Source organism: Eurosta solidaginis, chromosome 2 (assembly GCF_040869045.1).
Source record: "Eurosta solidaginis isolate ZX-2024a chromosome 2, ASM4086904v1, whole genome shotgun sequence".
Classification (NCBI taxonomy): domain Eukaryota; kingdom Metazoa; phylum Arthropoda; class Insecta; order Diptera; family Tephritidae; genus Eurosta; species Eurosta solidaginis.
Genome location: NC_090320.1, coordinates 225,781,454 through 225,808,588, shown reverse-complemented (window position 1 = coordinate 225,808,588; position 27,135 = coordinate 225,781,454). Strand labels below are relative to the sequence as shown.

Genomic DNA, 27,135 nt, shown 5'->3' with positions numbered 1-27,135 from the left:
ACACCCCGGGCAAAGCAACATCAAAATTTTAGAAATAAGGTTTTTCAATTAGAAGAAAATTTTTCTAAGCGAGGTCGCCCCTCGGCAGTGTTTGGCAAGCGCTCCGGGTGTATTTCTGCCACGAAAAGCTCTCAGTGAAAACTCATCTGCCTTGCAGATGCCGGTCGGAGTCGGCGTAAAATATGTAGGTCCCGTCCGGTCAATTTGTAGGGAAAAGCAAGAAGAGCACGACGCAAATTGGAAGAGAAGCTCGGCCTTAGATCTCTTCGGAGGTTATCGCGCCTTACATTTATTTTATTTATTTTATTTATTTAACATAACCTAACCAGCGTAGCCGCTGTGTCTTAATACGCTGTACTGTGTTGATATCTGCATAAGGTTTGTACAGTTCATCATTAAATCTCCTTCGGTTCTCGCCGCTGCCAGCGCCTTCATCAGATGTTTTCATGTTTCAGGACAGGTAGGATAAGTGACTTGTAGAGCAGTGCTCCACAAAGCAAGCAGAGCATCCAATACGACCGCAATATTTTTTGTAATAGTATGTGTTTATAAGGAGGATTTGGAAAAAGCTAGCGCATAGAATTTAGAACTGATTTCAGAACTGATTCACTGCTTGCTCTGCTGAGTTTCAGTCGCTGCGTTCACACGACATGTTCGTGAACGCCGAATAAATTTACGATGCTCTACGAAACACTTCAGAGCATCTCTGTTGTAGAGATTGATTGATCATCAGCACACACCAGTAAATGCACGTTTTTGATGATTATAGCACCAAAGCGGTTGACTTGAGCAGCAAGTATTATTTTCTGCAGCATCAAATTAAAGAAATCGCACGATAGGTCACCCTGTACGAAATCGCGTTTAGTTTCGAACGGCTGGAAGGGTTCCTTCCCAATTCGGACTGAGCTGATGGTGTTGCTCAACGTCATTTAGCGCAGCCGCATAAGTTTTGTGTGTCAATTCTTCTTTCACAAGATTTGGCTCATAGTGAAAATCTGGTCAATGGTAGATTTACCAGGTCTGAAACCGTACTGATAAGGTCCATTCACAGCCGATTCACGGTGGGCTTCAATCTTTCGCAAAATATGCTTAACAGGAACTTAAATGCTTTATCAAGAATGCTGTTTCTGCGATAATTGACGCAGTTTGCTAGTTCCCTCTTCTGGACTTGGCAATGAGCTCTTAGATTCGAACCGTCAGGCATGTACTCGTCCGACCATATTTCGCACAGAAGCTAATAAATAGCTCCGCAGGCAATTCATCAGCGCCCACGGCCTTGTAGTCTATTGATTATAGTAAAAAGTTGCTTGGGCACAAAATTAAAACGCCGAATTCGAAATGGTGAAAAATCAATGGAATTAAATACTAAAAACATAAAGTACATATGTACTAGACTGGGTCGGTCACCTAACGAAATAAAATTAAATAAAAAATAATTACGAAGCGCGATATACCTTCGAAGAGATCTAGACCGAGCTTCTCTTTCAATTTGCGTTGTGCTCCTTTTAATTTTGTCTAGAAATTGGCGGGACGGGACCTGCATGTTTTCGACGCCGAGCGGCATCTGCAAGGCAGATGAGTTTTCACTGAGAAGCATTTATTTCCAGGTCACACGGAACTACACTGCGCCACTTTTTAAACGGTTTTATTTAGCTTGACTTGACAGGCTGGCAGGCTGGCACGAATTTTGTAATTGAAATTTAAGTAACTTCCCGGTAAGCTACAAGCTTGAAACTTGGAATATAGTTCAGAACCCGATGCCAAAGCAGTAATAAGAACAAGTAAGGAAGGCTAAGTTCGGGTGTAACCGAACATTACATACTCAGTTGAGAGCTATGGAGACAAAATAAGGAAAATCACCATGTAGGAAAATGAACCTAGGGTAACCCTGGAATTTGGTTGTATGACATGTGTATCAAATGGAAGGTATTAAAGAGTATTTTAAGAGAGACTAGGCCATAGTTCTATGGATGGACGCCATTTAGGGATATCGCCATAAAGGTGGACCAGGGCTGACTCTAGAATTTGTTTGTACGATATGGGTATCAAATGAAAGGTGGTAATGAGTATTTTAAAAGGGAATGGGCTTTAGTTCTATAGGTGAACGCCTTTTCGAGAAATCGCCATAAAGGTGGACCAGGGGTGACTCTAGAATATGTTTGTACGATATGGGTATCAAATGAAAGCTGTTAAATGAGTATTTTGAAAAGGAGTGATCCTTAGTTCCATAGGTGGGCGCCGTTTCGAGATATCGCCATAAAGGTGGACCAGGGGTGTCTCTAGAATGTGTTTGTACGATATGGGAATCAAATGAAAGGTGTTACTGAGCATTTTAAGAGGGAGTGGGCATTAGGTCTATAGGTGGACGCCTTTTCGAGATATCGCCATTAGGGTGGCCCAGGGTGACTCTAGAATGTGTTTGTACGATATGGGTATCAAATGAAAGGTGGTAATGAGTATTTTAAAAGGGAGTAATCCTTAGTTCTATAGGTGGACGCCTTTTCGAGATATCGCCATAAAGGTGGACCAAGGGTGACTCTAGAATGTTTGTACGATATGGGTATCAAACGAAAGGTGTTACTGAGCATTTTAAGAGGGAGTGGGCATTAGGTCTATAGGTGGACGCCTTTTCGAGATATCGCCATTAGGGTGGCCCAGGGTGACTCTAGAATGTGTTTGTACGATATGGGTATCAAATGAAAGGTGGTAATGAGTATTTTAAAAGGGAATGGGCTTTAGTTCTATAGGTGAGATATCGACATTAGGGTGGGCCAGGGGTGACTCTAGAATGTGTTTGTACGATATGGGTATCAAATGAAAGGTGGTAATGAGTATTTTAAAAGGGAGTAATCCTTAGTTCTATAGGTGGACGCCTTTTCGAGATATCGCCATAAAGGTGGACCAAGGGTGACTCTAGAATGTTTGTACGATATGGGTATCAAACGAAAGGTGTTACTGAGCATTTTAAGAGGGAGTGGGCATTAGGTCTATAGGTGGACGCCTTTTCGAGATATCGCCATTAGGGTGGCCCAGGGTGACTCTAGAATGTGTTTGTACGATATGGGTATCAAATGAAAGGTGGTAATGAGTATTTTAAAAGGGAGTAATCCTTAGTTCTATAGGTGGACGCCTTTTCGAGATATAGCCATAAAGGTGGACCAAGGGTGACTCTAGAATGTTTGTACGATATGGGTATCAAACGAAAGGTGTTACTGAGCATTTTAAGAGGGAGTGGGCATTAGGTCTATAAGTGGACGCCTTTTCGAGATATCGCCATTAGGGTGGGCCAGGGGTGACTGTAGAATGTTTGTACGATATGGGTATCAAACGAAAGGTGTTACTGAGCATTTTAAGAGGGAGTGGGAATTAGGTCTATAGGTGGACGCCTTTTCGAGATATCGCCATTAGGGTGGGCCAGGGGTGACTGTAGAATGTTTGTACGATATGGGTATCAAACGAAAGGTGTTACTGAGCATTTTAAGAGGGAGTGGACATTAGGTCTATAGGTGGACGCCTTTTCGAGATATCGCCATTAGGGTGGCCAGGGGTGACTCTAGAATGTTTGTACGATATGGGTATCAAACGAAAGGTGTTACTGAACATTTTAAGAGGGAGTGGGCATTAGGTCTATAAGTGGACGCCTTTTCGAGATATCGCCATTAGGGTGGGCCAGGGGTGACTGTAGAATGTTTGTACGATATGGGTATCAAACGAAAGGTGTTACTGAGCATTTTAAGAGGGAGTGGACATTAGGTCTATAGGTGGACGCCTTTTCGAGATATCGCCATTAGGGTGGCCAGGGGTGACTCTAGAATGTTTGTACGATATGGGTATCAAACGAAAGGTGTTACTGAGCATTTTAAGAGGGAGTGGGCATTAGGTCTATAAGTGGACGCCTTTTCGAGATATCGCCATTAGGGTGGGCCAGGGGTGACTGTAGAATGTTTGTACGATATGGGTATCAAACGAAAGGTGTTACTGAGCATTTTAAGAGGGAGTGGACATTAGGTCTATAGGTGGACGCCTTTTCGAGATATCGCCATTAGGGTGGCCAGGGGTGACTCTAGAATGTTTGTACGATATGGGTATCAAACGAAAGGTGTTACTGAACATTTTAAGAGGGAGTGGGCATTAGGTCTATAGGTGGACGCCTTTTCGAGATATCGCCATTAGGGTGGGCCAGGGGTGACTCTAGAATGTGTTTGTACGATATGGATATCAAATTAAAGGTATTAATGAGGGGTTTAAAAGCGAGTGGCCCTTAGATGTATATGTGAAGGCGTTCTCGCGATATCGACCAAAATGTGGACCAGGTGATCCAGAAAATCATCTGTCGGGTACTGCTAATTTATTTATATATGCAATACCACTAACAGTATTCCTGCCAAGATTCCAAGGGCTGTTGATTTCGGCTTGTAGAACTTTTTCATTTTCTTCTACTTAATATGGTAGGTGTCACACCCATTTTACAAAGTTTTTTCCAAAGTTATATTTTGCGTCAATAAACCAATCCAGTTACCATGTTTCATCCCTTTTTTCGTATTTGGTATAGAATTATGGCATTTTTTTCATTTTTCGTAATTTTCGATATCGTACTGCTAATTTATTTATATATGCAATACCACTAACAGTATTCCTGCCAAGATTACAAGGGCTGTTGATTTCGGCTTGTAGAACTTTTTCATTTTCTTCTACTTAATATGGTAGGTGTCACACCCATTTTACAAAGTTTTTTCCAAAGTTATATTTTGCGTCAATAAACCAATCCAGTTACCATGTTTCATCCCTTTTTTCGTATTTGGTATAGAATTATGGCATTTTTTTCATTTTTCGTAATTTTCGATATCGATAAAGTGGGCGTGGTTATGGTCGGATTTCGGCCATTTTTTATACCAAGATAAAGAGAGTTCAGATAAGTACGTGGGCTAAGTTTAGTACAGATATATCGGTTTTTGCTCAAGTTATTGTGTTAACGGCCGAGCGGAAGGACAGACGGTGGACTGTGTATAAAAACTGGGCGTGGCTTCCACCGATTTCGCCCATTTTCACAGAGAGCAGTTACCGTCATAGAATCTATGCCCCTACCAAATTTGAGAAGGAGTGGTAAATTTTTGTTCGACTTATGGCATTAAAAGTATTCTAGACAAACTAAATGAAAATGGGCGGAGCCACGCCCATTTTGAAATTTTCTTTTATTTTTGTATTTTGTTGCATCATATCATTACTGGAGTTGAATTTTGACTTAATTTACTTATATACAGTAAAGATTTTAAATTTTTTGTTAAAATTTGAATTAAAAAAAATTTTTTTTTAAAAAGTGGGCGTGTTCTTCATCCAATTTTGCTAATTTTTATTTAGCAAATATATAGTAATAGTAGTAACGTTCCTGCCAAATTTCATCATAATATCTTCAACGACTGCCAAATTACAGCTTGCAAAACTTTTAAATTACCTTCTTGTAAAAGTGGGCGGTGCCACGCCTATTGTCCAAAATCTTACTAATTTTCTATTCTGCGTCATAACGTCAACCCATCTACCAAGTTTCATCGCTTTAACCGCCTTTGGCAATGAATTATCGCATTTTTTCGGTTTTTCGAAATTTTCGATATCGAAAAAGTGGGCGTGGTTATAGTCCGATATCGTTCATTTTAAATAGCGATCTGAGATGAGTGCCCAGGAATCTACATACCAAATTTCATCAAGATACCTCAAAATTTACTCAAGTTATCGTGTTAACGGACAGACGGACGGACGGACGGACATGGCTCAATCAAATTTTTTTTCGATACTGATGATTTTGATATATGGAAGTCTATATCTATCTCGATTCCTTTATACCTGTACAACCAACCGTTATCCAATCAAAGTTAATATACTCTGTGAGCTCTGCTCAACTGAGTATAAAAAAAACTCCGATAGGTGGCGCATGGATTGAAATATTTCAAAAAATCGTATATGTGGTCCGATTTGGTTCATATTTGGAACACATGAATAGGAAGCGACCTATGAAAAAAATCGCCGCTAGGTGACGCAGGTATCGAGATATTAAAAAAAATTCGTGCTCCGATTTTGCTCATATTTGGAACACATAATACATAGCGGCCACCGTGGTGTGATGGTAGCGTGCTCCGCCTACCACACCGGATGCCATGGGTTCAAACCCCGGGCAAAGCAAAATCAAAAATTTTAGAAATAAGGTTTTTCAATTAGAATAAAATTTTTCTAAGCGGGGTCGCCCCTCGGCAGTGTTTGGCAAGCGCTCCGGGTGTATTTCTGCCATGAAAAGCTCTCAGAGAAAACTCATCTGCCTTGCAGCTGCCGTTCGGAGTAGGCATAAAATCATGTAGGTCCCGTCCGGCCAATTTGTAGGGAAAATCAAGAGGAGCACGATGCAAATTGGAAGAGAAGCTCGGCCTTAGATCTCTTCGGAGGTTATCGCGCCTTACATTTATTTTTATATAATACATACAATAATAGAAAGATACCTATGAAGAAAAATCGCCGCTAGGTGGAGCAAGAATCGAGATATTCACAAAAATCGTATTTGTGGTCGGATTTGGTTCATATTTGGAACAAATATTACATACAGTCCAGTAGAAGTTACATCAAAATATTTTGGAGTTCGAGGAGGGACAAGCATACCTGGCGCAGAGTCGAGTAAAGTCTTTGGAAGGATTTTGTATTGAGGACTTAGAAAGAGTCCGTGTAATAATGAGTCACTAAATGAACTAAATAGAATGGGAAATAATAGGCACTTAAATAAAGACTAAAAACTTGAAAATAAAATAATAAAAAAAAATTTTAAGTTAAACGGTTTTATTGAAAACAATACTTACATGAAGTAATAATAATACTAAAAGCTAGAAAATAATTAGGTAGGTCCTAGGTACTAGTCATCACACTCGTCATCAATCTAGGGCGTTCATCAGACAAATAAAAGCGTTGGACGCGTAAAATTTCTATGGATAGTCACAAGTACGACCACTGAACATTAATCAGGTTATGCTACGCCTCACATTTTTAGAAATTTCACGCGCCCAACCCTTTTATTTAATTACTTCACGTAAGTATTGTTTTCAAAAAAACCGTTAAACGTAAAATTTTTTTTTTTATTATTTTATTTGCATATTTGATCAAATTTGTCGTTCATTTTAGAGGCACTACCGTGCTTTGCACACAGAGTATATTAACTTTGATTGGATAACGGTTGGTTGTACAGGTATAAAGGAATCGAGATAGATATAGACTTCCATATATCAAAATCATCAGTGTCGAAAAAAAATTTGATTGAGCCATGTCCGTCCGGCCGTCCGTTAGCACGATAACTTGAATAAATATTGATATATTTTCACCAAATTTGGAACACTAGCTTACCTGGACCCAGAATAGATTGGTATTGAAAAAGCGAAATCTATCTAAAGCTATCTTCTCATACAAAATGTATTTTTTTCGAGAAAACATTGTATTATTTTTAAAATACGCCATCAATAAAGAAAAAATAAATCGGACCACGCCCACTTTTTATATATATAAAATTTTGGACAACACAAAAAACCTGATAATTTAGTAAATAATACACCTAGAATGTTGAAATTTGACATGTGGACTGATATTGACACTCTTGATAAAAATTTGGAAAATTTTTTTTTAAATGGGCGTAGCACCGCAAGTGTAAAATCAATTTTACAAATATTATTAATTATAAATCAAAAACCGTTATACCTATCGTAACAAAATTCGGCAGAGATGTTGCCTTTACTATAAGGAATGCTTTGAAGAAAAATTAACGAAATCGGTTAAGGACTACGCCCACTTTTATATAAAAGATTTTTAAAAGGGTCGTGGACGAATAAAATAAGCTATATCTTTGCAAAAAACAGATTTATATCAATGGTATTTCATTTCCCAAGTGGACTTATAACAATAAATAGGAAAAACCTTTATATTTAAAAAAATGGGCGTGCCACCGCCCCTTTTATGACTAAGCAATTTTCTATGTTTCGGGAGCCATAACTATAAGAAAAATTAACATATCGTAATGAAACACAAATTTTATTTCTAGTAAAACTGGACGGGATCGATTAAAGACCACGGCAACTTAGATGTAAAACAAGTTTAAAGGGGTCGTAGACTAGAATAATAAGCTATAACTTAGCAAAAAATTGTTTTGAATGTATGATGTTTCACTTATCAAGTTTTATTGTAAAAGGAAATGGGGAGACATTTTTTTTTAAACGGGCGGTGCCACGTGTTATGTAGAAAAGTAATTTATCTGAAATCAATTGAAACTCACGATGAGTATATAATGTTCGGTTACACCCGAACTTAGACACCTTTACTTGTTGTCTATTTGATCAAATTTGACGATGCCGCAAGGTGTGATTTGGTCCATACGAATACATGCAAAGAAAATTTTACCGTGTAGTGTAGTACCGCTAGGTGTGACCTGGCCTTTAATGAGATTTTTAAAATCCCTATGGCTTTATTTTGGTCTCAAAACGTTTTTTTATAGTTTGCTGAAACGAGGAGCATGCTTTAAGGCGGCATTGCTCGCTTAGAAGTCAATACTATGTTAAAAGGGATTCAGAGTTCAAATAGATGTTTGAATGAATTATAGAGTTCCGCAATACCAAAATTATGGCATTTCAATTTTAAATATCCCTCTCAAGAAGAGCTTCACATTTCGGGTCTTTTGCAACATTTTCTTTTTCGATCCAGCCTAATATGTACTTACATATGTATATTTGTGGGTATGGTAGAATTGTATTTATCACATTTGTACAAATGTTATTATTCAGTGAATTTTGTGATTCTGTTACATTTTACTTTTGACTTATATAAGCACATATGTTTGTACCTACTCGTGTAGTGGAAGATGTAATCACGGCATAACTATTGGCTAGACGACAGAATTGTTGATTTTTGTGGGCGTCAAGCGGTATTAAGTAAAGTAAAAGGTTAAAGCTGCAGTTATGCACCGACGTGTGTAACGTACGTATACGTATGCCGTACGTACACACGTTTGAGCGAAATTTATGCCTGTAGTGGCAACGCAGAAATCAGCTGTTTCAGAGAGTATATTAATTTTGTTCGCATAACGGTACCCTGTAACGGCATAAACTAATCGAGATAGATATAGACTTCTATATATCAAAATGATCTGGGCGAAAAAAGAAATTCATTTAGCCATGTCCGTCCGTCTACCCCCTGTCCGTAAACACGATAACTTGAGTAAATGTTAAGGTATCTTAATGAAATTTGGTATGTAGGTTCCTGGGCACTCATCTCAGATCGCTATTTAAAATGAGCGAAATCGGACTATAAACGCCCATTTTTTCGATATCAAAAATTTCTAAAACCCAAAAAATTTCGAAAATTCATTACCAAAGACGGATAAAGCGATGAAACTTGGTAGGTGGGTTGACCTTATGACGCAGAATAGAAAATTAGTAAAATTTTGGACAATGGGCGTGGCATCGCCCACTTTTAAAATAAGGTAATTCAAAAGTTTTGCAAGCTGTAATTTGGCAGTCGTTGAAGATATCATGATGAAATTTTGACTGAACGTTACTCCTATTACTATATGTGTGCTAAATAAAAATTAGTAAAGTCGGATAGCAAACACGCCCACTTAAAAAAAAAAATTTTAAAAGTCAAATTTCAACAAAAAATTTAATATCTTCACAGTATATAAGTAAATTCTGTCAACAGTCAACTCCAGTAATGATATGGTGCAACAAAATACAAATATAAAAGAAAATTGCAAAATGGGCGTGGCTTCGCCCTTTTTCATTTCATTTTTCTAGAATACTTTTAATGCCATAAGTCGAACAAAAATTTACCAATCATTGTGAATTTTGGTAAGGGCAGAGCTTCTATGATGATAACTGTTTTCTTTGAAGATGGGCCAAATCGGTTGAAGCCACGCCCAGTTTTTATACACAGTCGACCGTCCGTCCTTCCGCTCGGCCGTTAACACGATAACTTGGGCAAAAATCGATATATCTTTGTCAAACTTAGTTCACGTACTTATCTGAACTCACTTTATCTTGGTATTAAAAATGGGCGAAATCCTACTATGACCACGTCCACTTTTCGATATCGAAAATTTCGAAAAATGAAAAAAATGCCATAATTTTACCAAATACGAAAAAAGGGATAAAACATGGTGATTGGATAGGTTTTGTGACGCAAAATATAACTTTGAAAAAACTTTGTAAAATGGGTGGACACCTACCATATTAAGTAGAAGAAAGTGAAAAAGTTCAGCAGGGCCAAATCAAAAGCCCTTGGGATCATGGCAGGAATACTGTGCTTGGTATTACATATATAAATAAATTAGCGGTACACGACATATGATCTTCTGGGTCACCCTGGTCCACATTTTAGTCGATATCTCGAAAACGCCTTCACATATACAACTAAGGGCCTTTCCTTTAAACCCCTCATTAATACCTTTAATTTGATACCCATATCGTACAAACACATTCCAGGGTTACCCTAGCTTCATTTTCCTACATGGTGGTTGTCCCTTATTTTGTCTCCAAAGCTCTCAGCTGAGTATGTAATGTTCGGTTACACCCGAACGTAGCCTTCCTTACTTGTTTGTACGTACGTTCGAGGGTAACTGCAGCTTTAGCGCGCAAAAGTTTACTAGGCAACTCTGTCTAGTGAGAGAGCGATAAGCTTACACATTCTTGCGGAAAAAATCAAAACTGTTTTGATTTCTACGTTCCGGGCTACGTACGTACGTGCGTTGAATGTCGGTGAGTGTTCGTTTACATTGCACATTCATAAGTCGTGTCAGCTGACACGTTTTTTGTACGTACGTTCGTGGGTAACTGCGGCTTAAGTTAGCTGGTATGTTCTGAGCGTCATATGTACATTACGGTGGTCCTTTGTTGAAGAGAGAGAAAAAAAGTGTTGTGATTATCGATCTCACAAACGCAAAGGTTTTTCGCCCAAATAGCCTTCGCAATGTGAACAAGTTTTAAACTCTCCCTTATCCTTAAAACACTAGAGAGATTCATCGACCTGTATATAAGAGACAACGCAAATGGGCGCGGCAAGATGGGCACAGCTCAGCACATATTCATGAGGTAGCGTCATTGAAAAATCATTGAGCTTTGAAGAATAAACCTCAGCACCCTTCCTCGACATTGAGGGTGCCTTCAAAAACGTTCAAACGAAACCCATCCGACATGAAACCCAAGACAATAGTTGCATAGATCGATTCTATTCTCAGGAGCAGACTCAGTTTATAAAATGGCTACCAGAGGCACACCTCAGTGTGGTGTGCTATCGCCTCTTTTCATACCCAGCTGTACTTGTACACAGGGTATTATAACTTTGATTGAATAACGGTTGGTTGTACAGGTATAAATTAATCGAGATAGATATAGAATTCCATATATCAAAATCATCAGTATCGAAAAAAAAATTTGATGAATTTTTCCGTCTATCTGTCCGTCCACTAACAGGATAACTTGAGCAAATATTGAGAAATCCAAACTCGATATACGGGCTTATATGGACCCAGAATAGATTTGTATTAAAATTTAGCGAAATTGGACCATAACCACCCCACTTTTTCGATATCGAAAATTTAGAAAAATGGAAAATATGAAATAATTCAAAAACGAATACCGCTAATCTAATGAAATTTGGTAGGTAGATTGGTTTTATGAATATGGGCGTGGCAACATGCACATTTAGAAAATGAAAATTTGGAAGTTTAACAAGCCGTTAAAGATATTATTCACCCTTATTGTCATTGTCGTCGGCGTCACTGAACGACGACGACTCACGACGACGTGTTAAATTCGGTATTGCCATCATCGTTTTCGATAACTATTGACGACTATCGACACATGTTTGGTATTGGCTAAGCAAATTTGCTGTCGTCGTCGTCCTTACACGACGCCATCAAACAGCGTCGATTTTTACTGACGACAGAAGGAAAATTTATAATTAAAACATTTCTTTTTTAATTAATTAAATATACATACTTGTAATATGCATTGTTTTTTTTAGATATTCAAAATGAAAACGAGTGCGAAACACTCGAGGTTCTTGTAGCTGAGTTAGAAAAAATCGGAGTTATTTCAGATTTTTTTGCTATGGTTTCTATTGAGTCTAAGCTCCTCTTTATTATTTTCGTCACTAGAGCTCGCAGTACTGTCATAATAAAACATTTTTGTAAAATCTTGCAATGAGATATTTAAACAAACCTCAAATCGCGAAAAAAAAATACAGAAATAATAAAAAAAATCGAACAGCAGATCCAGAAATGGCAGAGATGGTATATTTTCCTTTCGTTTTATCGATAAATTGTCGTCGTCGTCTCAACAAGCTTAGCCAATACCGATTTGGTGTCGATGTGACGTCGACTGAAAAACGACGACAATGACAATAAGGGTGATTACATTAAAATTTGGCAGACACTATCCTTGCAAAATTATATAGACTGAGTGAAGATAATCAAAATCGGTTAAAGACCACGCCCAGTTTACGTAAAGGTCAGACCTTTAACAAATTTTCCAATAACTCTATGGTATTTAACTACATTTGACTGATATTCGCCCTTAGTAGTGGTATGGTTGAGCTAAGAACAAAACTTTAACATATTTTGAAAATGGGCGTGATCCACCCCTTTTGTTGTTGCTCTCTCCAAAATACTTTTACACTGTGCAGTCGATATATAAAGCTACCACAGTACACTTTTGATAGCGCAACATTTATTGGATGTAAAAGCAAGGTGTAAAACCTGTAAATTAAAAAAAGTTCCATTTGAATGGAATAAAGTTGAATTTAGTTTGAAAAAGTTTTCATTTAATTGGAAAAAAGTTTTTTTTTACTTGAAAAAAGTTTCATTTCACCTGAAAATGCTATATGCGCTTCTACCATCCTGGCAATTCTTCTATTTCGTAACTTTATTGTTATTTGTTCAATTTTTAAGATTTTATCTGTATCCTCGGCCCCAAAATATTTTGATGTCACTTCTACCGGACTATATGTAATATGTATTTGTTCCAAATATGAGCCAAATCGGACCACAAATACGATTTTTGTGAATAGCTCGATCCTTGCGCCACCTAGCGGGTTTTTTTCCATAGCTCGCTTTCTATTCTTGTATGTATTATGTGTTCGAAATATGAGTCAAGTCCGCCCACAAATACGATTTTTGTGAATATCTCGGGCTTGCGCCACCTAGCGGCAATTTTTTCATAGGTCGCTTTCTATTCTTGTATGTATTATGTGTTGCAAGTATGAGCCAAATCGAACCACAAATGCGATTGTTGCGAATATCTCGATCCTTGCGCCACCTAGCGGCGATTTTTTTTCTTATTATTGCATTGTCATCGGGTTCTCAACTATATTCCAAGTTAGCTTATCGGGTAGTTACTTGAATTTCTATTACAAAAAAGTGCTGCCTGCCCAACCAGCCTGTCAACTCAACCTAAATAAAACCGTTTAAAAACTAGAATCATCTGGCCCCGTATTATTTTTATGATGAGTGGCTAAAAACCATTTTCACTGAAACGGTAGCTATGCAACTATCAAACTATTGCTAACTAGTCCTGTCTGTCGCTTGTTCTCTCTTGTGTTTTAAAAAATTAGTTTCGATCGCGGATCATAAAATGTAAAACGGGCCTAGATTGCCTGTATTTCGGTCAGGGGACAATCATGTTGCGTGATGCTATGAGCACCGGCAATGTCGGCCAGCCTCAGTTCATTAACAGATGTTACGTTGTGTAGGCTGAACTTTCCGACTGTAGGGCCAAAAACACCTTCTTTGCCCACCCTGGCGTTAAAGTCGCTATGGACGACTTTTATATCAGGGCGGGGCCAGCGGTCGCATATGCGTTCTATGCGTTTATAGAAATCGTCTTTCACCTCATCGCCTTTATTTTATGTTGATGCTTGGGCTCAGATGATTGATATGTTAAACAAATTTGCTTTTATTCGGATGTTTTTGTTGTAGCAGTGCTTCGCCCCATCCAATAGGTGCGACCGATCACAAATTGTCATCAATATCCTCTAACGGAAGTCCAAGGAAACTTGCAGTTTCAATAGGGGTGGACCATAATGAGAGGGGTGTTAGAGGCGTTGGTTAGAGATGGTTGGTTTCACGTAGGGACACATTGAAAGAGGGGCACATATTTTGTATGTCGGGGTTGATTCTGAATAGGTAAGAGTTTAACCTGTTACAGTATCCAGATCGAAGTTGAGCTAGAGTGACTCGCGAGTTACGTCTTTAGGTTCGACGCTGGGCAGGGTACTTACGTTAGAAAACCGCACTCAAGAAAAGAGACATTAAGTTGTGTTATTATAATTTTATAACTCTTTATTCAATAGTTTTAACGGACTACGGTTTGCTGTCGGGTTAATTCATAGATACAGGATTTATCGATCCTTGATATTACAATACTTCACAACCGATATCGACCGACAGGTCGTTTTGATTTCCGGGCAACAACTGCCTCATCAATATTTTTCAATAAGTCGCTTAACCTAAATACATAAGGCATCTTTTCGATGCATATACATAATTACCTATTTACTAAGCCCACTCAACAATTCACATATTCCCACATATGTATGTACTTTGGCTGCAACATAGTTGCAGTCAGTAGTTATTATTATTTATTATTCTTATTGGGGTATCTCATTTCATTCAGGAATGTTTTGCATTCCCGAATGTTGACACCAATAAGTATGTCAGTTTGTATATCTGTATGCCTCTGTAGAACAACATAAGCAGAGGCATCAACTGAATTGGTTTCTATTAATGTATGTATGTTTGTACATTTGTATGCTTCCAAAGTGGAGTCATACACAAAGCCCAGTTTAGCTGGTTGCAACAAAGTATCTTATTTGATTTATTTATTGTGTGGGTGGCCTGATGTGAAATGCTGAGCAAGCATTGCTTAAGACAACTAAGTTCTTATTTTGGGTGAACAAGTATATTTTAAAATATACTTGTTTTCCCTTTTTCTTCGGTATGGGGGGCATTCCACATAACTCCCCCACCGTTAGAGTTAGGACTCTCCTGAGGCCTTTTATCTAAATTTACAATTTGCTTAGGGGCTGCTTCTACTAACATTATTCCCCCAGCGTTGGAATTAGGCCTTTCTTTATTTTTTTCATTTACAATTTTTATTTTTAAATTTTTCTTATGGAAAAATACCGTCAGCACGGCGATCAGAATTAGCAAGCATATGGCTATTGTTATATTTATACCATACGAAACATTTTTATGGTATTTTAATTCTTTAATTTCTTTCAAATTTTCGACATTTTTAATTTCTATTTCTTTAAACAGTATGTCCTGTTTATAGCTCTGATTTAACATTTTTACAGGGTAATGACATTTTTCTGCAAATTCTACTTTATTATTTTCAAAAATTTCATTGCCTATTTCAATTTTACAATTCGTGAATGTAATCAAGAAGTTATTTTTCAGTACGATTTCTCTATTGTCGCAATTTTGGCTTAAGGCCCTTTCATGTGCATATACAATCAATAATGTATCATCATCTATGTTAACAATTCTATTTTTATTATATCTCTTTAAGAGACAACCGTTTTTAAATATGCAATTTTTGCTTCGTTTCAAATCCTTTAAAGGAGTATCTTTTCTATAGTTTAGGTGTACTTTGTTTACTGTGACAAAAAAATTAACTCTTTTCCTGCTTCATGCATCCCCATTATGGGCTGCTGTACTGAACCTATCATCATCATTATCATCGGGGTTTAGGTTAGGCAAATTCGCAAATTTGTGTGGTCTTTTTATGTTGGAAGGGTAAACGTTTTGCAGCGGGTTAATTCTGAAATATGGTTGATCCTTATGCCTTACTCTATTATAATTTTTAATTGGCCCTGTCTCTATTTTCGGTGTAATCTTCTCTTTTTGAGTTATGCTTGGCTATTGTTTTTTCTTTTGCTACCTTAATTCTATCTTGTAATATGGATGGACAAATGCTTTCTTTAGCGAACCTTGGAGAGCACTTGATAGTTGAGTGATATCGATCGTTATAGTTAGCTATAACCATCTGCATCCTCATTTCTGTTGAAAGACTCATATCATCAATTCCTGTTAGTTTTTCCAACAGGGTTGAGTGAAGTCTCTCAATGTCTGCATTACCAGTGTGGTTATTGGGTTTAGTTAAGTGGACCTCAATATTTTCGGCATTTAGATACTCTATTAATTGTTCTGCTCTAAATTCATTATCTATTATAACTTTCTTAGGTTTCCCGAATTTTGCAAATTGTTCCATTAGTATGGTCTTCTTTGACCTCCAATTCCTATCAGTAATTCTATATGCTGCTGCAAATTTTGTTAATTTGTCTATTGTGGTAACAAACGAGTGTTTGTTAAAGTGAAAAATATCTATGTGAACAATTTCATTTTTATCTGTAGGGGTTTCTGTTATACTAAATTTTGGTTTTATAGGCTTCCTATCATATTTTATCTGTTGACACTTCTCACAGTTATTTATTATTAACTGAACGTGATCTCTAATTTTTGGATACAAAATTTTATCTTTCAGTGTATTATATGTTTCTCCAATGCCGCTGTGCATCGATTCATTATTGTGATACAAAGAGATTTGTCTATGCAGTTCTTCTTCATGCAAGATATCTATTGCTCTCTTTGTGCACTTTACGAATTCCAGCTTGCTATTACAGGAGAACATGGATATTAGTAACAGTTGAATTTTATGATAATCCCCATCTTCAACTTCAGAAAAAATTCCAACTTTGCCACCCTTAATGTGCCTTTCCAATATTCTTTTTAACGTTACTTCATTATTCAAGGGATCAATTTCTATTATCTTCCTACCATGTATCGTTTGGACTTCAGCTTGAGGGTTATATGTCAATATGATTTGAGTCCTGTACTTATTGACAATTTCCTCCTTTATAGCAAAGTGCCCTAATAATTCTTCCTCGGCCGAATGTATCGTATCCGACATTTCCAAATTTGATTCCTTATCATTATTTTCATTTATCTTTGCCGAATTGTCGATTCGGCTTAAAAAATCTGCTACCACATTATTCTTTCCCTTTACATATTCTATTTCGTAATTATACTCCTGTAATTTCAAAAGCCACCTCTGGTGACGTTGGGAAAACTCTTTTCCTTTATATTTATTATTAAGGTATACAATGGGACAGTGGTCAGTGATTATTTTAAATTTATTTCCATATATATATGGTCTAAAATATGTAATTGCATAAATAATTGCCAGAAACTCCTTATCGGTAGTGGCATAATTTTGCTCATGATTATTCAGAGTTCTTGAAATATAGCATACTGGCTGACCCTGTTGTGACAATACTGCGCCAATGGCGTAATCACTTGCATCTGTTGTGATTGAAAATTCCTTATCATACTCTGGGTATTTAAGGATTGGATGAGAAGAAATGAGAGATTTGAGATTCTCAAAGCTCGAAATATATTGTGGGTCATTAGGGTTTATTTTACACCCTTTTTTCAAATATTTAATCATTGGATATGCTATTTTTGAATAATCTTTTATAAATTTCCTGTAGTACCCTGTAGCTCCCAAAAAGCTCTTCAGTTGTCTTTCCGTTCTTGGTACTTTTAAATTTAAAATCACTGCAATTTTCTCTTTATTGGGCTTTATACCTTCTTTAGTTAAGGTGTGCCCTAAAAATTTTGTTTCTTTCCTTAAGAAACTGCACTTATCCGCCTGAATCTTCAAATTATGCTCTTGTAGCTTTGAAAAAATTTTATCTATGGAGCTCAAATGTTCCTCCAATGAAGTGGAAAATATCAAAATGTCATCCAAATAAACGACACATATTTTATTAATATACTCTCTCAGTATGTCATTCATAAGTCTTTGAAAAGTAGCCGGGGCATTTTTCAACCCAAACGGCATTCTAACATACTCGTACAAACCTAGTGGGGAAACGAAAGCAGTTTTTTCAATATCCTTAGATGCCATTAAAATCTGATGGTAACCTTTTGCGAGATCAAGAGTGCTAAAGTACTGTGCTTTGCCCAACTTGTCCAAGATTCCTTCAATATTTGGCAAGGGATACTTATCGTCAATGGTTATCTGGTTAAGCCTACGGTAATCAACCACCAAGCGAAACTTCCTATTTCCCGATTTGTCATCTTTCTTTGGTATTATTATAATAGGTGAGCTATACTTACTCCGACTTTTTTGAATTATACCCTGTTTTTCCAGGTCTGTTATTTGCTTGATAGCCTCCTCTTCATGTTTAGGAGGTAATCTATAAATTTTTGAATTAATTTGTTGGTTTGTAGTGGTCTTTATTTCATGAACCACCGCTTTTGTATTTGTTATGGTGTCCCCCTCTCTGTATATTAATTTTTCGTATTTTTTAAGCAATTTTTCAACCCCTTTTCGTTCATCTGATTTTAGATGATCAAGTTGAATATTTTGCAATTTTCCCGATTCCAGTGCGTAAACTTGCTCTTGGATCGTTTTTGAATAAAATGGTATTTTAACGCCATTCAAAAGTTCAATTTCCTCATTTTCTATGTCAATTATTTTGAAATTTCTTAATATAAAATCATTTCCCAGCAACAGGTCATATGGTTTATCAAAATCCATTTTTAACCAGCTCATTTTTGCATTATTAACATACTTAAATTCAGAGGGACAGGGGAGGCAACTCTCTCGTTTGCACCCCTAATATTCCCATTCAATGTATTTATTATTATTTTATTCCCCTCAATAACTGGCAAATTATATTTATCAAATGTTTCTCTTTTCATAATACTGATGGTTAAGGCCCATTTGAACGTCTTGTCTGCTGGGAGGTATTTTGCCTGTTATTATTAAAGTTATTGTTTTGTTGCCGACTACCTACCTGTTGACCACTTTGGGGTCGGCTACCTACCTGCTGTTCTGAGGTCGGTTACTTACCTGTTGGCCACTTTGCCTGTTATACCGACCTGACTCATACCTACCGTTTGTTTGCCAATTATTAGGCTGCCCGTTTCTGTTATTTGAAAAAAAATATTTTGTGAACGGCCGCTATACCTACCTGAATTATTCGCGGCCGTACCACCGTTATTATTATTATAGCCGCTGCTATTTTGCCTTGCAAAATTATTCCCCTGCCTATACCCACTATTTTGTGGTCGGGGGTTATAATTTTGTGTTCGCTTATTTGCGATATACATTGGATTCAGATTTCCCGAATCCAATCCTATAAAATTATATATGAAATCCGCCATTTGCGGCCATTTTACAACATTTCTTATAGCGCAGGCAAACGAGCCTGACGCTAATTGTTTAATTCGTTGAAGGAGCATACCCGTAAGTATCTCCTTCAACGTACCACCATTTTCACTTAGAGCGCTAAGCTCGGTGATATTATCGAGAATATCCTTTGTTTTGTGACTCAATTCGGCAATTGAGTATACTCTTAAATTTGTGATGTCGTTTGTAATTGACATCTGGTCTTTTGTTGACCGAAAATGTTGCCTCAATTTAACCTTACACTCGTCCCACTTATCTGGTGGACTTAGGGATAAAAAATTTTTGGCCGATCCTCCTATCTTCAGATCGTAAACCACCCTAAATGCTTCCTCCTGTTCTGTTGTATAATCTGCCAAAAGTCCATCCACCGTTTGGATAAATGATGGCAGTTTCTTTGTATTACCTTCAAAGGGTTGCAAATATTTGAGGTCCTTCTCTATTCTCTGCCTAACTGTCCTATTACGCTGTGCAGCATTTTCCTGCAACAGTCTTGTAATAGCCACCAGGCAAGCATCTACATTTTGAGCCATTTTTCTCTCTTTCTTTGTTTTTTTCTTTCAAGAAACCAACACACACAAACAACAAAAAAAATATTTTGCCAACGACTGCCTTTTTAAAGAAACACTTTCCTTTTCCTTTACCAACGCTTTTCGCTTTATTATTATTAATACTTATGTATATCCTTCTTTTTTTTTTTGTTAACTTTAGGGGTTACAATATTCTTCCTTCCCCCCTTTTCTTTTTCTATAAAATATTAAGGATTTTTTCTCTTTCTTCTTATTTTTCCTTTACAAACACTTTTCGTTTTATTAATATTAATACATCTATGTATTTTTTTTTTATTGAACAATATTTTTCGAACGATTACTTTCTTTTTACTATTTCCGTTCTTCTTTACAGGTATCACTTTGTATATTTACTATTATTTTATTTTTTATTTTCTATTGAACAATAAGCACCACCTGATAAAATTCCTTCCTTATTTTTATTTCCATTTCCATTTGTATTTACTTAATCACAATATGAAAAAAAAAATTTTTTTTTTTTCTGCTCACCCTGCTTAATGTCCTTTCTTTGGTGCTGCTATATATAGATGCTATTCTTGACAATACTTTATTCCACTCCCATATGCCGCTGTCCTGGTAGGTCTCCTTCTTTTCTCTTTCTCCTCGTTGCTGGATTGCAACACTCCAATATTCCACTTCGTTATACCGCTTTATTATTATTATTATTATTATTTTTTTTTTCTTTTTTTTGTTATTATTGAGTTGCCGCCCGATTAATTGTTATTTTATTAAATTATTTATTTTTTATTTTTTTTTATTTTTTTTTTCTCTCTTTTTTCACTTCAATATTTTTTTCCCGGTTCGCCGTGACTGCGCCAGTTACGTCTTTAGGATCGACGCTGGGCAGGGTACTTACGTTAGAAAACCGCACTCAAGAAAAGAGACATTAAGTTGTGTTATTATAATTTTATAACTCTTTATTCAATAGTTTTAACGGACTACGGTTTGCTGTCGGGTTCATTCATAGATACAGGATTTATCGATCCTTGATATTACAATACTTCACAACCGATATCGACCGACAGGTCGTTTTGATTTCCGGGCAACAACTGCCTCTTCAATATTTTTAAATAAGTCGCTTAACCTAAATACATAAGGCATCTTTTCGATGCATATGCATAATTACCTATTTACTAAGCCCACTCAACAATTCACATATTCCCACATATGTATGTACTTTGGCTGCAACATAGTTGCAGTCAGTAGTTATTATTATTTATTATGCTTATTGGGGTATCTCATTTCATTCAGAAATGTTTTGCATTCCCGAATGTTGACACCAATAAGTATGTCAGTTTGTATATCTGTATGCCTCTGTAGAACAACATAAGCAGAGGCATCAACTGAATTGGTTTCTATTAATGTATGTATGTTTGTACATTTGTATGCTTCCAAAGTGGAGTCATACACAAAGCCCAGTTTAGCTGGTTGCAACAAAGTATCTTATTTGCTTTATTTATTGTCCACCCTGATGTGAAATGCTGAGCAAGCATTGCTTAAGACAACTAAGTTCTTATTTTGGGTGAACAAGTATATTTTAAAATATACTTGTTTTCCCTTTTTCTTCGGTATGGGGGGCATTCCACATAACTCGCGTTTCCTTGGGGAGTATGCGTTCCTCTTCCGCTAGTTTTGGGTACTGTTCTTTGAGTACTGGATTCACCGGGCAACATAAACATAAAAGATCCGACGCCTATTTGTGGAGTTCGCTGAGGACCTGCTTGTGTTTTTTGGCTTCATACGGCTGAGTTCTCAGGTGCCATATTTCCTCATAATGCTTACGGAAATGATTTCTTAAGCCCCTGGGCGGTGTTGGCTTATCAATCAGATGTCTGTTGGGATGCCCAAGTTTCGGATAGCAACGAGACGTTCGTTCACAGACGTGAATATTAATACTTATCGACAAAGTCACTCTCAACAAGGAAACGAGGCCGAAAGTACGTTTATTTGCATGGCCACTCCAATAAATGTCACAATGTAATGCCGTCATGCGATGCCGGCATTTGCTTTCACGAGGATATCAAAAACGGGAATCTGCACAAACCCATTAAGAGAACGAACATTTCAGATGCATGCCATCAAGTCATAGTCCTTTTAACGTTTGCAGGGGTCGACATAAGGAAAGGGTTGTATTCTTATACGAGGCCTTGTTTTCGTTTTAATTGGAGTGTGGTTTTTATGTGTTGGGTCCAAAGCCCAGCGCACAACCTGCTCAGCGAGAATGAAAGTATTGCAACGAATTTAGTGAAATTCCCGTTATTCCAAACCTTCTGCTAACATTCGAATCGCTAAGCTGTTGAATAAATAACTACAATACTCAATAATGCAAAATGGTCTTCATTAGACTACTTTGAGGTACTTCACAATAACATTTATACTTCACAACCAATAGCATCCTAATACTAGGTTCAAACACACACCAAATTGGCAATTTATACTATTTGGGCAATTTGTTACGCAATTTGTCATATAATAAATTGTAATAATAAATTGCCAATTTAAAAAAAATTGCGTAATAAATTGTTTCAAACTGCAAATGCAACATTGTAAAGTGTGTTTATTGAGTATATTTAAACGTCAGCTACGCACGGCTGAACTATATGGTTAGCTCATCTCATCAGCTGATTTTATGTCTTTCATTTCACTGGAGTAGAGAGAGGCAAAATGAAACCAAAACATTGAACACATTTTCTTAGAACACACAAAAATTTCAAATTTTTATGTTTTCATTCCATTTCATTCGCCTAATACCAACACGCACATTTTGACAGTCTGAACAAAGGTATGTTCTTGCTGTAGAGATGAGCCAACCAGCTATCAAATTACTATTGTGTAAGCTAAATCTAGTTGTATGAACAGCACTCAATTCAAATCGAAATTTCCTCAATTTATTTTTCTGTTTGAACACAGTATTAAGTCAAAATGCAGTCATGCCGCAGCTTGCGCTGCTTTTATACTCTCGTTTACCTCGTTCACCCATTTATCCTAAGGTTTAGTAATTTCGTGAACTCCATGCTTGGTTACCAGCCATATACATGTATATTTGTAGTTTGTAGCCATATGCGTGTGTATATGTGAGTACTACTTCGGCTGATGATGACATGCGTTTGTGAGTATCTCTCCGCTGCCTTGTATGTATGTGTGTGCACATGATGATTGATTTGTTTACGTACATACGAATGGCTGCTTAGTATTAGCTCAGTGATGCTAATATTCGTCGCAGAGGCGCTTGATCAAAGATAGACGCTTACTTGCAGCCTACTTTATGGTGATCGGCCGATGCTGATGAAGTCCTCCAGCTAACCTTAAATTGATTATGACGAAGAGGCCTAGCTAGATTGTCGCCTTCAAACATAATAACTCATGCACAAACTAGCGAATTTATAATATAAGTTAGCAGTAAGATGAGATAATAGATAAAAAGTATTCATACATTACTAACATATATCTTTTCTCTTTATTTTCAGGTATAATATGCCGCTGAAAAATGTATACATAATGCCACACAAATTTCATAAATTCTCCAATACAAAATGGAAGCAATATCCCAGATTTCCCTGATATTGAGTCTATTCCTCAGTTATGCAAATTTTTTTGTTTTGAATGTAAGAGCAGTTTCACCAGCAGACAACTTTAACGAGAATGCATATAAGACGACACTGAGCAGCGCTGTAGCCGCGGCAGCATTAATTGCTAATAATCCATCATTAGCCAGCATAGAAACTGTACGCGAATCAAATGAAGCACCTGAAAAGAAAACGCAAACGCTACAAAAAACCAGCTACAATGCGGAACTCAAAAATTTCCCAAAAAAAAATCCAGGACCAACTACTAGCAGCGCAACATCACAGCAGCAGCAGCAGCAACTGCTAACAACATTTTCACATACACAACAACAGCAACAGCTGCCACCACAATCAGCATCATGCATATCCACATTTACAACAAAGGATGAGTCACAACGACACACAACACAAAAAAAATATGAACATGAAATCAATGTGCTGGGCTATAAAATACAAATACCAGCGTTTGTAATGGACGGCATTGGTAGCGGCGTACTACAAACAGCAACTTCAACAGATGCAAGTGCTGCGGGAGCAGCCGCAGTGGCAACAAATTTAGACCACATTTTCGGACGTAATGATGGTGTGGGTGGTGGCGATGGCAGTGGTAATGATGGTGTGGCAGCTGGCGCCACTGATGATATTAATGTTTTTAAGCTCTTTTGTGAGAACACAACACTTGCAAATGTCAATGCTGAGCTACTCTCAAAAATGTATATTAATTATGGTTATATAATTTTGCAACATTGCTATGCTAATGCCGATGCATTCACGCTACAGCTACAACAATATGAGAGCGTGCGTCACTTCAAGTGGGCCTATAGCGATTTGCGCGATAACCAATTGGAGCAGCTTTTCACGAATCACAAAACAAATTTTGAATATTTGGAAACATTAGATCTAACAGCAAATAAATTGGAATGTACACGCTGGGCAATGCCGCAAACAGTGCGACGTTTGAGAGTATTGAAACTGACAAGCAATGCCATTGACACACAAAATTGTGCACTCTCCGAATTCCAACATATGAATCATTTGCTTGAGTTGCGCTTGGATGATAATCGCGTACACGTATTGAATGTAAAATTTTTGCAACATTTAAGCGAATTGAGGGCAATCAATTTAACGCATAATCGCTTAAGCGATTTACCGCGCGACACTTTCAATGGTGCACTGAAATTGCAGCGTCTCTATTTAGCGCAAAATCGCCTAACCACTTTACCCTTTCAATTATTTCAAAGTATGCGTGAGCTACAAACGCTCGATCTGTCACAAAATCGTTTGCTCTCATTTCCGGATAACTTTTTTGCTATGAACGGCGAATTGCGCGAAATGTATTTGCAGCAAAATGCTATGGAAACTATTGGCAGGAATACATTTTATAATTTGTATAAGTTACGCTTTTTAGACTTATCAGCGAATAATATCACCAGCATTGATCGTAAAGCTTTCGATTCGCTAACAAATTTATTTATGCTAAATTTGTCGTTGAATAGTTTGACTACAATCTCTTCAATAATTTTCCATCCGCTACATAATCTACAACAACTTGATTTGAGTCATAATAAATTCACGCAGCTACCAAATGGCATATTTATGTCTCAACGTGCATTATTGGTTTTGCGTGTCGACGCTACGCCTTTGGAGAAAATTGGTAATTTCATATCACGCAGCAACGATTATGTAGATCCGCATGTATTGGCCAATTTGCGTATACTTTCTATGCAACATAACAAACAATTGACTCAACTAACACGTACGCTCTTCCGTAATACACCAAATTTGCATGAACTTCTGTTGGCCGGCAATGCCTTACAGCAATTACCAAATGAAATTGGTCAACTAAAACAATTGCAACGTTTGAATGTGCGCAACAACAAGCTAGCCTATATACCAGAGAGTGTTAGATATTTACCAAATCTACGTTATATACATATACGTTACAATGATTATATATGCGATTGTCGTATGTTCTGGTTGGGTGAATGGTTGAGCAATAGCAGCTCTAACTTACGTCGTTTGCGTTCGCATCAACGTGGTTTTCTCTATGAAGGTACAGTTATCTTAGCAGATGCTACATCATCAATAGATAGGGGTGATAATATTGATGAATTAATTGATACGTTGACTTGCCATCATGGACATCCTGGTGATATGGTGAATGTGTTGCGTCATTTACATTGTTTAAAGCCGGTGATTATGGCATCGTCGGAATCAAAAATGCATAGACTTCATTCCACAGCAAAATTAGAGTGCTTGTTTTCTGGTAGTCCAACGCCGGATGTTATCTGGGTTACACCAACCAATCAAATTTTACGCCATCATGCCGATCCCGATAAGCGTCCGGTTATTATTAATCACAATGAAAAAGTGATTGGTCATTTGCCATTAACTTCTCTCATAATGGACGATAATATGTTGAATGTTAGCGTGCAGACAATTGAAGTAATGAATCGTGTTGCATTGATTGAGAATGGTTCACTTTTGGTACATAATATCTCGCGTAGTGATAGCGGCCTCTACACTTGTTACGCCTATAATATTATGGGCAATGCTTCGGCGTTTATGAGGTATGTGTTCGTTAAAATTGTGTTGAAATGTGTCTCATGGTTAAATATTTTGACGACGAATAGAGTTAGAACCACGGTTGCCACACCATATTTTCATTTGGGACCAAAATTCATCGAAAAAAGGAACCAAGTCTCAAAAACAGTACCAAATTTCCTTTTGATAAAAAAAAAAATAATGGAGCTAACAGTAATCTTTATATATAAAAATCACATGTCACTTTGTTCGTCCGCGATGGACTCCTAAACTACTGATCCGATTTTGAATTTGTTTTGCACCCCGTGTGTAGTTTGATCTAACTTGAAAAATAGGATAGGTTATATCTCAGTTTATAGTCGCAATATTATTTTATTGCAAATAATATGTAGTTTCATAGGCGCGCATATGTAATTAGGGATGACAGTGCGTATGAGTAACTTTTTATATAAATTTCGTGTCATGGTCTTTGTACGCGATGGACTCCTAAGCTACTGAACCAATTTCAATCAAATTTGCACACCGTATTCAGTGTGATACAACTTGAAAGATAGGATAGCGTTTATGTGAAGTTTCCTTCCGGGATGTGGAGCAGGGACCGATCTATTCGAACAAATTCTATTCACGGTTCGAATTACCTGAAATTTAGTATATAGGCAGCCCTTTGCCTACATTAGTATTTACGATAATTTTTCTCCGGGAAGAGGATCATGTACCGATCTTTTCGAAAAAATTCTGTTCTGGGTTCGATTTACCTGAAATTGGGTATTGCCTTGATTAGTATTTATGACACTTTTTTCGGGAAACGGAGCAGGGACCGACTGGGACTGGGACTTGGACTAGGACTGGAACTGAGAATGGGACTGGGAGCTGCACTGAGACTGGAACTTAGACTGGGACTGGGACTGGGAATGGACCTGGGATTGGGACTGGAACTTGAACTGGAACTGGGACTGAGACTGGGACTGGGACTTGGACTGGTACTTGGACTGGGACTGGGACTGGGACTGGGCCTGGGACTGGTAAAAAGGGATGGAGAAGAACAAGAAAAACTAAAGAAGAGAAAAGGGGGAAGGAGAAAGAGATAGGGTTAGACGAAGATAGCGAGATATAGATAGATGGAGAGCGGAAAAGAAGAGGGGAGAAGCCGGAGAGGGAGAAAGAGACGCAGAAAAAGAGAAAGGCAAAGTG

At 37.3% G+C, this 27,135-nt stretch overlaps 1 protein-coding gene across 2 annotated transcripts in view; it reads left to right on the top strand.

Moving 5' to 3' along the window:
• The window catches only part of LOC137240647 (uncharacterized), a 109,554-nt gene that overhangs the window by 39,209 nt on the left and 43,210 nt on the right, over positions 1-27,135 (top strand). For both annotated transcript variants that reach the window (XM_067767155.1, XM_067767156.1), the window contains exon 2: positions 23,302-25,970. In XM_067767155.1, coding sequence (XP_067623256.1) covers positions 23,368-25,970 — 2,603 coding nt within the window. In that variant the 5' untranslated portion in view covers positions 23,302-23,367. The remainder of the gene's footprint in view (positions 1-23,301; positions 25,971-27,135) is intronic.